Source organism: Diadema antillarum, unplaced genomic scaffold (assembly GCF_040938485.1).
Source record: "Diadema antillarum isolate AM-2024a unplaced genomic scaffold, OU_Dant_1.0 seq00001329_RagTag, whole genome shotgun sequence".
NCBI classification, from domain to species: Eukaryota; Metazoa; Echinodermata; class Echinoidea; order Diadematoida; family Diadematidae; genus Diadema; species Diadema antillarum.
The window spans coordinates 352,313-366,066 of NW_027272099.1; the positions used below are offsets into that span (position 1 = coordinate 352,313).

Consider the following 13,754-nt stretch of genomic DNA (forward strand, 5'->3'; position numbering starts at 1 on the left):
TCTGAAAGCACAGACCTCCGCCAAGTACTTTCAAGCTCAATTCTACCATTGATCTTGTTCTTCCATAGAGGTCAGTGATTTCCACCCATACATATGCATGCTGAAAATTACCCAATTTCCCAATATAAAAACCTTTTGTTATGTCATCAACTTCCAGCTGCGCAGCGCGCCTCACCCTAGTAGAAACTAGAGCATGCACTTTGGTGTGTATATGCAAACCATAAAAAATATGCAACTTGAACTCCTAAGTTCATTGACCCTAACTGCCAAAATATTGAAAATCCTTCATAAAATCCATGAAAATTCCTGAAACATAAGCAAAATTCAATCATCTGTTCCTTGTGTCATTCTCAACCTGACTTGTAAGTTTCATTCAAATCCGTTCACAACTTTTTGAGTTATTTTGCACATGGACAAACAAGAATGCAGATGAAAACATTTATCCCCCTCCCTTGGCGGAGGTAATAATCATGCAGGAATCAAACACATTTGACCCTGGCGAGGTTCAATACCCCTTCCCTCTTGGGGCATTTCCTCCTGTCCCAAGGACCTCAATTCAAGCAAAGTTTACTGAATGTAATTTAAGGTGCCACAAAGTATGAAAACATTAACAATTTAACTGTAGTTTGATTACAAAAAGAAATAAATATCAAGCAATATTATGTCAGACTGAAGCACAAAAAACATTATGGTCAAATAATATCTACTACTTACTCTGTTAGATACGACAGCTTTCCTTCCAGTACGAGCACAACTGTGAGCAGCGATGCAATGTTTTGCCTGAAAAAGAAGAGTAGAAATCATGTGAGTAGTCACTTCATAGAATGTTCTATAACAACATAGCCAAACATTCCATTTTCAAAGTCAGCAACAGGGTCGTTCTCATGTCACAGGCACTGAAAGTAATGTGTGAGGCACTGTCCTAGTTAGGGCTAATCTCCGATGACTACAAGTCAGGTCAGTGAATGGCATCAACTACACACAATATATCATGTTTTTCAAATACATTGTGCTATACAAAAGCAGAAATCTTTCGCCCATCCTATCTAAGCCTTTCCGTCAAATCACTCAATATATATCATTATGATTCAATACACTTTCTGATATACAGTAAAAAAAAAAGGAGAAAAGAAAAGGAATCCTGTTTTTACTGGTATCTCTCCTTTATTATTTTTTTTTATCTTTTCTTTTTTTTTACCAGCAAACCATTTCTACACAACTGCCAAAAACTTATCACCACAAGCATCACAACCAAAAGACAGAGCACAATAGTAGCAAGAGCAGCACTAAAACTTTCTCCAGCTTTGAATACACAAGCCTATGTACCTCTCTTTCATCTGGAGTTTCTTGTCCTCATCAAGGGAGCGTATGAAGACCAAGAGGAAGTCCTTGTTGTTGAGCAGTTTGGAGAAATCTGTCATCGCCTTCTTGAGGTTCTCCTCGGGAAGCTGTGCCAAATTTCAGAACGACAAAAGCATGCATGTCAACATAAAGATACATATTACTGTACACCGCTGATAAACCCTTGGTTAGAATGAACTGAGAATTTGAAGTCAAGTATGCTGATGCCTTAAACTAGGCTAACACTTCTTATTCTGTGCATGACATGCAGAAATCAATGACACAAACTTTATTAACGATAAAAGACTGATCAAAAGGGAAAGAGACAACACAAAACAAACACAATGATTTGTCAACCAGCTGCAATAAAATAACTCAATGCAAGAACTTATAAATTTGAATAAATATGCAGAACCTGCTGCTTTAAGGGAGAAGAGCCAGTACTGGCTGTTGGCGAAAGTTCGATAGTCTCTTGAATGCCTGTCCGGTGATCAGGAGATTATTGGTTCGTAATCAACCTGAGCATGTCTGTCCATGATTTATTCGTGGCTACTTCTAAAAATATTGAATGATCTCTCCTTTATTTAAGTCAATGAAAGCCAATTTGTCAATCAATTGCAATAAAAACATAAGAGGCCAGAAAACTATTGGTCTGGTACCATGCAGATATCACAACTTATATATTACAGATATGCATCCTATATTTCATACTTCAAACCGTACAGCCTAAAGTATATAAATGGTTACAAAAATTAGCATTTTTCTTGACTGGAACCATCACAGGTTTAGCTATGAAAAAATACCTATCAACAAATAAATTCATAATTAATGCAAGCTAGTCAAAGTATGCCACCTGATTATTAACTTCTCAATTATGATGTGAAGTTAAACATTTCTGCTTGCCATGTAATTAAACCTATTAAAAGAAATGTGTATTTGAAAAAAAAAATCACTGAGATGCATGTTTGAAGCTCATCCCTCCAGTTCTTGCCTGATCTGACTCGACATAGGTTCTCACCTGAGGATCGACGGTGAGAGGCTGCATGCCCTGGCCAACAAAGAGCATGTTGCGCACGTAGTCCTGGCTGCTGACGAATGGCATGCCGCCCAGGTCCTTCAGCTGGTCCTTGATGCCCGTCATGTCCTGCTGGATGTCGATGAAAGCTGATGGGGGATAGAAGGGCAGAACAGCATCACAAAATGGCTGCTCTCTCCATCCCACCATCTCTCTCTCTCTCTCTATCCTCTGTGGACTGTGCCACTTTAAAGAAGAGTTGTACAGACAGTGTAAAAAAATCTCTCTATAGGCAGGGCTCAACATTAGTGATGGCCCAGAAGCATGGGGCCACTAAAAATTTAATGTCTGGCCACCAAAACTTCTAAAAAGCCCTGCTATATCATATAGCAAAGGAAATTCTGAAGAAGTCTGCATTTCCCCCCCCCCCCCTAAAATTGCCATGAAAACATGGAGGAAAAAAGACAGCCTCTTCAGCTACTTTTGATAAGAAATTTGTACTCATAATCTTATGTTACCTCTTGACCTATTACATTTCACAGTTATTTATGAATTTCATTTCCTTGAAATGAAAGACCACTCTGCATCCTGCATTACATGTGATCCAACTTTTCAAAATCTGAAGTCACTTTCCATTGATTTCTGGCTAGGGTATTTTCAATTCTTCTAACTGATGGCTTTGAGATTATACATAACTTGCCTAAAACACTTACCATAAATACTACATAAATTGGCAACCCCTCCTCCCCCCCCCCCCCCCCCCCCCCATCAACACACACACACCTATTCAAATTCTGCCTCCCTCCCCCTGTTACAAAGTACCTTTGGTGGCCTCATTCTTGAATGTGTCCTCCATCTCGGCCATTGCAATCTCCACCCTGGCCAGCTCCTTCTTGAAGTTCCTCTTGGAGGTGAAGTAGAGGCAGATGAAGATGAGGACGATGATGACGATGGTGCCTCCGATGGCACTGATGATGATGATCATGGTCATCATGGAGTTGTCCTTGACCTTGGAGTAGTCAATGTAGCCAATGACATGTGAAGTCCCATGTCGCACCTGGTAGGTATACAATGTACGTGTGACCAAAGTAGAGGCTTGTTGAAGATGTGCTTATACACTGTAGGTATTGCCATTTCAATAACTTTATTCTGCAAAGCATTGTATTGTTACAGTCATCTCTCTTTCAAAAAAAAAAAGACTATTGTGTCTATTTCTTCTTTTACCACCATTTATACAACTACTACCATACTTCAGATGCTATAACTACTACAGGTGTACCACTGCCGTCTCCTCCTCCTACTACTTGTATTTCCACTACAACTTTTGTTATTACTTCTTCTGCTATGACTATCATAATATCAAGCCATTATTGTTACAACTACTGCTAATATTGCCATAAATATCACCACCACTACCATGCATTACAGTTCCAATTATACAACACCTAAAAGAATTGTACTATCCAATTGGTTGATTGCTCATCACATGACATACTACTGCACATTGTCGCTGTCACCCATATTGCATGGGTGATGTCATCAACTTCCATTGACTCCCATCTTTAAATCACGGATCAATTCATGGTTTTGTTTCATTGCATGACTCTGATGTCACAATAAACAAACCTTTGCTGCACACATTACAGTTACAAAGGCGCATTCTGGCACTCAACAGTCCTGTAAATAACTTCAACCAATCGGTTTAATCCTAAAAAGTCCCCCAGCCTCAGAACACCCCAAAAAGCCCAGCCTGTTTAGGGTTAATACATGCAACCGACTGTGAATGTGCTACTCATTTGCCTTTCATGAAAAAAAAAAAATGGATGTCGTTTCTGAACTTAATTCAAGAATCTGTGAGGTGTTGCATAAAACAAACCATGTATAGTCTTCAATGGTGCAATTCATTCATTGAATGTTGAATTTTTCACCTGGCCTGAAATCTCGTACCATCACACATGTGATCATTCACTCTTGATATATTGATATTCACTTTAAGAGAAATGGAACCAGACTTTAAAATATGAAAATATTTCACCTACAACATAACATCTGTGGTGCATATATATAATCATATACAGTATGTCCCAAAAGAAATTACAACGGGGCCCTCCGCAATGATATCTTTAAAAATAGTTAATCAATCTAACTACAAATTCAGGGTATGAAACTATAACTCATTGCCCACATCTTAAAGAAAACCCCATGTGATTTGCTTCAGTGGTCAAAGAGAAATGAGGAATTTTGTAGAGGATGTCGGGAATCTCTTCTGTCCAAATTTTGTCTATTATTCACACACAAGAGCATTGAATTGCTAAAATTGGAAGAATCAGACTCATGACATGCTTTACAACAATCCACATTTCTCTGTGACTGCTTAACCAAATTGAATGGGGTTTTCTGCAAAAAAGGGCTAAAGATGTTATATTTTAAGACCCTGAAGTAGCACTTAGACAGGTTGATCATATTGGGTGTTATCAATTCGAAAATCTTATTGTAATTTTTTGGGCGACTTACTGCAGTATGTCCCCCAAAAATTACAATCAGATTTTCTCATTGATAACGCCCAATATGATTTCATTTTTAAAATGCTACTTCAGGGTCTTAAAATAGAACATCTTAGCTCTATTTCGCAGAAATCCCCATTCGATTTGGATAAGAGGTCACAGAGAAATGTGGATTGTTGTAAAGCATGTCATGAATCGGATTCTTCCGAGTTTAGCATTTCGATAATCTTGTGTGTGAATAATAGACAGAACTTGGACAGAAGAGATTCCCGACATCCTCTACAAAATTCCGTATTTCTCTTTGACCAGTGAAGCAAATCGAGTGGGGTTTTCTGCAAGATGTGGGCAATGAGTTATAATTTCATACCCTGAATTTGTATTTAGATTGATTAACTATTTTTAAAGATATCATTGCGGAGGGCCCCGTTGTAATTTTTTTGGGAACACACTGTACATGTATATGCCGCTCAATAGGGGTAGTGATTGCCATCATCAATCATGGTGCTATGATGCCGCATAACTCATATTGTAGATCAAACAAAGCTACTAGGTTATTCCCACAGGAAGTACTTCCTCATATATAATTAGAGGACATGGTTCAAGAGGGGCCCCCCATTCAACCACCACATGACCCAAGTTTGTAGAGTGAACGGCCTTCAAAACAAACGAGCCAGCTGCTTTGAAGATCACAACAATGGCTGTCAGCAGATTTAAAACAAGCAGAGTGTGACCATCACGCAAGCAGGCGGTAGAATCACTTCCTTTCCCCCCGCTGCCGGCAAAAAACAAAACACCCAGCCGCAATGGGAACCACACTCAGTGATTGACCTCTCTAATGACGGGGTTCGTCTTGAACAGGATCCCGCAATTACGTGGCAACAACCAATCGTCCTCGTTATCAGCTTATGGTTTCCTTTGTTTGTCAAATCCACACTGTCTGTTAATCCATTGAGGACGGGCTGATTTTGCTACAACACGCACTTCCCATAGACACTTGCCCGAGTATACTCGGGACTCATCCTCAACGGGTTAATACATGTCCCCACACTGTATTACATCTGTCACAAACCCAAATGCAGACCACAAAGCACATGAATCCTGTTGCATCGCTAACATTTCCCATGATATGCAAATGCGGTAAAAAAGTTTTTCTTCCATTCCAACAAAGTGTAACTTGTTTCGCCTGAATATGAATATAAGACAGAGCAAAATGCTGACATCAATGACTGTATGATAAGACAGGAATTAGAATTGATTTGGAAGATATTAGCAGGGCCTTTCTTGCCTCCAATTTCCACAAACACAAGATTTGCAAAATCTGACTCCCCTGTTCATTATGAAAACACTGCATGTTTTCTGCTCCCTTCAGAGTTTTGAATTCTTTTTTTTTTTGTATGAAATGTGCTCAGACAAACAACTAATTTTCTTTTATTCCAGCTCACACTGCACATTGTCACAACTCAAAGGAACTTGTGAGGAAGACATGATAACAAGTAAAAGCAACATTATGTGACAGGACAGGAAATGTCTGCTTCAGCGTGCACCAACCTTGCAAAATTCATGCTACTGGATTTCCACTTGCAAAAGTGAAAGATACTCACAATAATATCAGAGCAAAACGTAAATCAAGCTCATACAATCTATATGTTTCATTGTTTTTATGTGTTAGTAGTTTGATCAATCCATTCATCTGAGTGTTTATCTGATTCTTAACGTCTATTTTTTTTGCATTTCTGTTTTGTATTTGTGCTGTATTTTCATCTGCATGGCCTGCGAAAGAACAGTCCTAGGGCTGAAGCATGAGCTGAGAATAAATAAAGGAACAAAATGAAACGTACTGTGTGAGGAATGATGGATATTCTCTACATGTATATGCTGCACAGTCAAGACTTACCACAACGAGAGGCATGTTCTTTGTGCTGTTGTTATCGGTCCTGAGCTGCGGCTGCTTCGGGGGTGGTGTGAAGAGCAGCACCTCTGGCCCAAGACTCAAAATCGTACCATTATCAATGCCCACTTCAACAACTACATCTTCCTTGGTGCTTGCAGCATTCAAATACTTTCCCTGTGGGCATCAATGTGTTGAGAAAGAGAAGGAATGACAGACAGACAGACAGACAGACAGACAGAGACAGGTGGACACAGAGACATGAAGACAGAGAGAGCAATATAATGGGTCTTATGAATGGTCTGCAAACATTATTTGCCAAATACAAACTTCCTAGTTCAGGTGCCATTTTGGTGAAGAGGCTGACATTCGGAAAGACTGCATTTCATAGCTTGCAAGTTAAACATTCAGCAAAGTTATCACAAAATTTATCAAACTAGAAAGTGGTGCTATCGTAATATAAGGTTGAAGAAAATAAACAAACAAACAAACATAATTTACTGTAAATTCTGCATGCTGACAATACATATGCATGGTTTGACTAGCCAAGTGCCCCAATGTTATATGGTATCACTTTAAATTGGAAAGTATTGATTATTAGTTTCTACAAAATTATCTATGGCATGTACAGTGCAGTATTTGGTGAATTTTTAATGTCTAATGTCATATCACGATTCAGTGCACCACAGACATGGTAGAAGTGTATTTTGAAAATTATATAGAGTACAGTGTATGTACAAAATGTTATACCCATTGTACATGACTGCCATGGATGGTTGACATCCATTTTATAAATTAAATGTCACTCTCCTTCAGAACTCATTCCCTTATAACGGTGAGCTACACTTTTGTGTCTGTGCATGTGCATTTATCAAAGTCTACCATACAAATATGGGCTCTGCAAATTAATAAGATGACTCATGGTGAACATGATAATGTGTTTGTGATCAAGTTGCACTGAAAGTACAATATCCCTTTCAAAAACTTGATGGCTTTTTGCTTTCCACTCAACAGTCATGTTTCATGCAAAGACTTGCTTCAATTATCAGCTACTACACATAATTACACTTGATGTGCCAAACAAAAAGAGGAGGGCAATAGAAAGAAAGTATCAAATTTTGTTCAGTGGACTCACCTTGATCACGATGGTTTCACCATAGTCTACCACTCCATCTTCGAATGCATCATAGACTGGGTTGCGATAGTACACCAACTCATTGTCCAAGGTGATGTTGTGTCCATCCAGGATTAAAGTCATGGTCCCTCTGGCCATCTCACTTACTTCGGTGGCCCGTCTCCTACGACTGCCCGGGGCCATATTGTAAAGGCCCGCTGTGGGTATGGCTGGGGAGGTGCAGGTGATGGTGGTGGCGTTGTTTGGATAACAAGGCTGGATACCCAACAAAAGCAAAGATGAACATACAAAAACACACTGGGTGAATTGTCCATCGCCCTTCTCCTGCCTAATATGTACAAAGTCATTTCTTTACAATTATATGCAAAAATGAAAAAAAAAAATATGGAAGCTACATTCAAAAGAATGATTGCCATTCCATCAGCTGGAAGTAGCTGCAAATATTATCCCTCTTTATATTCCAATCATGATAGAGTACGTCTAACTTAATTTTGACATTTGAAGTTTGAACATCAAAAATTCTATTCCTTCAAACAGAAGAGTCGAGGCCTTTTCTTACTCCAGCTAACTTGGCTTAATCTCTCTCCTCCCCCTCCCCCCATCCAACAGCAATAACAATATGGCTGCTACCAATTTGGAATCATCTATTTCATTTTCAGATGGATAGTACTTTACACAATGATATTTTAATGGATGACTCAGAGACATACATTTAATACCATTAGAGAGTATTTGTTGATTGACACACAACTAATTGATTACTCTACTGAACACGAATGATACATATATGCCTTGTAAATCATTCACCAATGCATGTCTTGGGTGGGGAGAAGGCAGATCAGACGCAAGGGTTTCAGTAGCTTGTCATATTATCTATGACAACTTGTCACTAATGACAAGTTTTATGAAACGGGCCCCAGGAGTACTCTAAAAATTGGTGACCATTTATACAGAGTTTAGAGTGCTTCAGAAGTGCTCCGAAGCCTAGCTTTGAGAGGTCATAACTTTGGGTGCTAAAGGGCCTGATTGTCCATTCATACTGAGTTCAGAGGGGTTTAGGAGCGCTCGTGGAACACTCAAAATTCCCTGTATAAATGGGGCATGCAATCTCATATTTATGTATTATGGACTTCCGATCCTTTGCCATGTATATTCGAGCCTTGAATGTATACAAGGTATGCTAGAAACAGGGTGGTGGGAGATCTCTTGGTAGACTTACCCCTCTCAAACTGTAGTTTTCACCATTACCGCCCACCAGAGAGACAACTAGGGAAGCAGACTGTATGGCATCAAACCCGGTACCAGTCACCACAATCCGTGTACCTCCACTGAAATGAGAGAAGTTTGAAGGACTTAAGCTGGCTTGCTTGCTTCTTTCTTTTCTATTGAAACTGAAGAATGTTCAAATGAAGGTATTATCATTCATATATATTCCAAAACTATGCAGCATTATCATACCTTTGGCATGCTCAAATTATTTGATAAACTCTACCACTGGCAAGGCACAACACACTTACATGTATAATAACATTTACACGACCTGAAGAACATTTTTTCAAAAGTCACATGAAAAGAAAACCTTAGTACAAGATTGCGTACGTGTATAAGCTCCCAGGTCATGGAATCCATTACTTTCCTGTGACACACTTAACAATAGAATATGAATGTTCTTGCTGGGAAAAATCAGTTTTCCTCTACTAAAAATACTAAAATGAAATTGAAATTAAAAATTCAGCATAACTAAAATAAGGTTTGTGGATAATGACAAGAAAATGCTAGAACATACACCTGCATTTACCTTTTAAGTCTCTCATCCCTGCCTTATATAATGTCAAAATGAATGGTTACAGCTTTAAAGTTCATTATTTATGATGCTTGCATCCGCAAGTATCTATAAAATATAAGCAAATCTATCAGGACTGTTATATACATGTAATAGAATGAATATTTCCTTTCATTTCAATCATTCATTGTCCATATCATTGATATTTGTTTTGTTCACATGCTTTTTACAAAAAGGAAATGCATATATCGTCATTGGGGCGAGAAGACCTCGTATCTGAAATTTTGGTGAAAATGACTTTGTTTTATTTATGGTCAAATAATCAGTTAAGTGATGTCCTTTCCTGTCAATGGGAAGGTTCTCCCATTTGATATAGTGCTTTGGCTGCCATGTTTTATTGCTCTCCTGAACATTTGACATTTTGTAGATACGAGGTCTTGTCGCCCCAGCAACGATATATATTATTCAATACCATTTTCTTCAATAGGGTACATTTTCATTGATGTACGATGTACTTGATGCAATATTATTTCAGTTGTAACACTATAAAAGAAACCATTGGCTATAAAAATTAAAGAAACCACAGCGAAAATATAAGTAAATTTACAGAAAACATATAACCATACATTAAAAGGCATGGAAGACGGTAACATTTTCATAACACTCGGAGAAATAAGTTTCAATCAATGAATGAAAACTACAAATGGGGCCACTTTGTTACACGCTGCAAAAGCTTAAAATGGAAGTGTGAAGAAATATGGGATAGGTCTGTAGCGGCGGAAAAAAAAACCCCAGTGATTTAATGTATTGCTTTCCATTTTTATTGAAGAATCAAATAGTTGAATTACATACACTGAATTACAATCTAAAGTTTACTTTTCCTTCAACATTGAACACATTTAGTCTCCATGTAACTTTATTCTTTTCCAGCTGCAATAAATCACATCAAGACTTGCATGGCAGTGAACTACCTGGGAGCTACCAAAACTTGACTTTATGCCACATCCTGTGAGGAAGTGGCAAAAAGGAAAAAGGGGGGGAATAATGAAATTACAGCGGAATACAGTCAGTGTGGCTATTCATACAGGAAGGAAGGAAGAAATCAAAACGTAATCTCTTATATTCACAGACATAGCGATAGGCAATTGGAAATTACCTATTGGGATCATCTTGCAAATAATGATTTTTTTTTTTCTTGACAAATGTCACACAATACACTGCACTGACAATGCACTGGCAATACCATTTGTTAACAGTGAAGCCCTCCAAAATTGATTCAATTGCTATTCTTCATGTATGATATATGGTTATATGTGGAAGAGGACACCCATAATGGGGAAATTGCAATAAAGAAAACAAACAAAAACAAATGGAATATTGCATTGGAAAATCCATCCTTAAAGCCATACTTTCATGTTTTCATAATATTCTTGGATGAAATATACACTACTTTGCAGAGAATGATCATATCTGATTGTGCAAAAACACCATCATGGAGAATAGGGCATTTTGCTTGCATACATGGTGCCACTTGTATCAAGTCAGCCTGCTGTGCCATGACAAGAATCATACTAGACACGGATGTCAGATTGTCCAGGGTGGAGCGGATACTAGAGTCCAATGTGACATACGGTTGAACACACCACCTTTCGACATGCACGACCACAAACATATTTTGGTCACGAGGAACTCCCCACATCCTGGGCAAAGAGAGAGAGAGAGAGAGGCATATCGATGGGAAAGACTTACGCAACAATGGTCTTCTCCGTTGAGAGGGAAGTGATCACTGGATTCGACTGGAAGGTGAAGAGGTCCGTAGAATGGCGTGGGGCACCGTCGAAGTAGATAGTGAGGGGAACCCTGACCAGGGACTCCCCCTCTGTGGTCCTGCAGGTGGCCTTTTCATTTGTTTTATCCCTGAATGATTAACGCACACAACAACAACAACAACAACAAAATAATGAAATGGACAAGGATAACACATTTATGACACAACAATGGAACAAAATCTCAACTCAGATCAGTGCATGCCTTGGCCAAAAAAAAAAAAAAAAAAATGGGGAGATATGAGGGGGAGAAGAAACTCAGAAGTACAAAAGGCAGGTACAGTTCGACCTCGATTATCCGGCCATGTCAGGACCGGCGCTCATCCGAATAAGCGAATTGGCCGGATATGGGAGACACAATATTAATGTATATAGCTGCCATCCAAGCTGCCGTTCCAGTGCACTGGCAGCTAGGCAGATAGCATACCCCGCAACGGTGGTGATGACTGCTTACTTTTACGATGATAATGATGTGAATTTATGTTAGTTCTGTCGGGAATATTGTAGGTAAATCGTGTGAGTTTTGTAGAAATTTTAATTGAGTTTAAAGTCACTGTTTTTTCTCAATTTTTGGATGAAAAAAAAAAAGTCCTTCACTGCGTGAACGCGTCCGGATAATAGAGATTTCCAGATAAAAGGAGGCCGGATAATCGAGGTCGAACTGTACATAAAAAGGTCTTCATAATAGTTCAAATATAGTTCATAATTGCTACAGCAATTGAACTATGATGTATCTTTAGGTTCATAAAGCCCACTTAAAATCTGTGATTGCATTCCCTTACAGTTAAAAGGTAGTTTCTGCAAGAGCCAACCAAAGATTTCAGACGGGTGTTCACACATTCTTACTCCTCAACATGAACACAGCAGAATACTGTCAATAATCTTCATCAGCTCTTTGTGAGCTACAATGTACATGCATACTGATGGTAAAGAAACAGCACAGTCTCTGCAAAATAGTTTACTGTATTCATGAAAATCGTCATCTTCAGACCGAGTTTCTCGGGCAATGTCCTGATGAATTGTCTACGTTTGGCAGGAAGTTGACTATGAAGAAGGCAACTCTTGTCAGACAAATGAGTGAGCATACTCACACTTTTCATGTCGGTAAAGGAAAGAGATGAGCTGCGAGAAATGCTTGATTTTCCTTGTACTCACCCCTCAAACACACAGGAGGTATTTCCAAACATTGCTGTGATCTCACTTCCCGTGTCCAGGTGGGTGCCTGTGATGATCACCTTTGTTCCTCCAGCCAGTGGACCAATTTTGGGGTTAAAATCGCTGATTGTAGGGTTCTGTTTGAGATTTCAATTTCAAGATTTAAAATTTGAAGGCAGAGAAATGATGGCTTGCTTTCTATTGCTTGATGTGCCTAAGATATCTTGAGCTGATTTTTGCCCTCCTCCCCCCTCCAAAAAAAAAAAAAAAAAAAAGGGGGGAAAAAGTAAACAAACTACAAACACACTCCCTATGCATGAACCCATAAGCAGTGTATGAAACACATTCCTCCTTTTCTGTGGACGCCTTCCTAACCAACTCTGTTGCAGGAGAATGCTCTTTCCCATTAACTCTTCATAAAAGGAATGAAGAACAAGTTTTCAAGACAAAAATGTACAATGTGTATGCTTATGGGCAGAGTAACATTCATCTCCAGGGTATAGTAACGGAAGATTTGGAAAACATCAGCCAAGGTTGATGCTATGAATGACATCATATCTCCACCATAACACTATCAAAAGACATAACACTCTTGTGGGCACTGCACTCATTCTGTATTTCATTAGGTCAGTTAGCTGAATTTATTTATTCAACTGTTCATTAATGATACATACCTATGGTTGTACATAAAAGGAACATGTAAAGGACAATAATCAAGTTTGCAGTTCCACTTTGTGCAGAGCAGACAAAAGGACATTTGTACCAAGAGACATGTTGGTTTTTAAAGCCACTGGGATAAGCAAACATCTGTGATATAATGATTATTCATATAATCCTTATACAGGGCATTAATGCTGCTTGCCAGCACATCCACCTGACAGCAAAAATGTTTGGCACTATCAATAGAAAGAAATTGTTAATACATCCAATGCAACATAATTAAATGGATGCTTCCCCCGAGTGTTAATTCACGGAACATTCTGGCCATCTGGTCTATGCAAGTTCATTCTTTGTTTGAACAAGATTGATGAATCCCATAAATTGTTACATACAGTGTATGCATTGTGTGCCCCTAACCTACTGTACTGAGAAAAAAGAAAGGTCATT

At 38.7% G+C, this 13,754-nt stretch overlaps 1 protein-coding gene across 1 annotated transcript in view; it reads right to left on the bottom strand.

Moving 5' to 3' along the window:
• Nucleotides 1-13,754, bottom strand: part of LOC139708376 (plexin-A4-like) — a 38,973-nt gene that overhangs the window by 8,109 nt on the left and 17,110 nt on the right. Inside the window, exons 5-13 of the mRNA XM_071620328.1 lie at nucleotides 12,648-12,784; nucleotides 11,416-11,583; nucleotides 9,103-9,211; nucleotides 7,884-8,138; nucleotides 6,755-6,925; nucleotides 3,179-3,413; nucleotides 2,360-2,505; nucleotides 1,327-1,448; nucleotides 715-780 (exon numbers count right to left, since the gene is read on the bottom strand). Of these exons, the coding sequence (XP_071476429.1) occupies nucleotides 715-780; nucleotides 1,327-1,448; nucleotides 2,360-2,505; nucleotides 3,179-3,413; nucleotides 6,755-6,925; nucleotides 7,884-8,138; nucleotides 9,103-9,211; nucleotides 11,416-11,583; nucleotides 12,648-12,784 (1,409 nt within the window). The remainder of the gene's footprint in view (nucleotides 1-714; nucleotides 781-1,326; nucleotides 1,449-2,359; nucleotides 2,506-3,178; nucleotides 3,414-6,754; nucleotides 6,926-7,883; nucleotides 8,139-9,102; nucleotides 9,212-11,415; nucleotides 11,584-12,647; nucleotides 12,785-13,754) is intronic.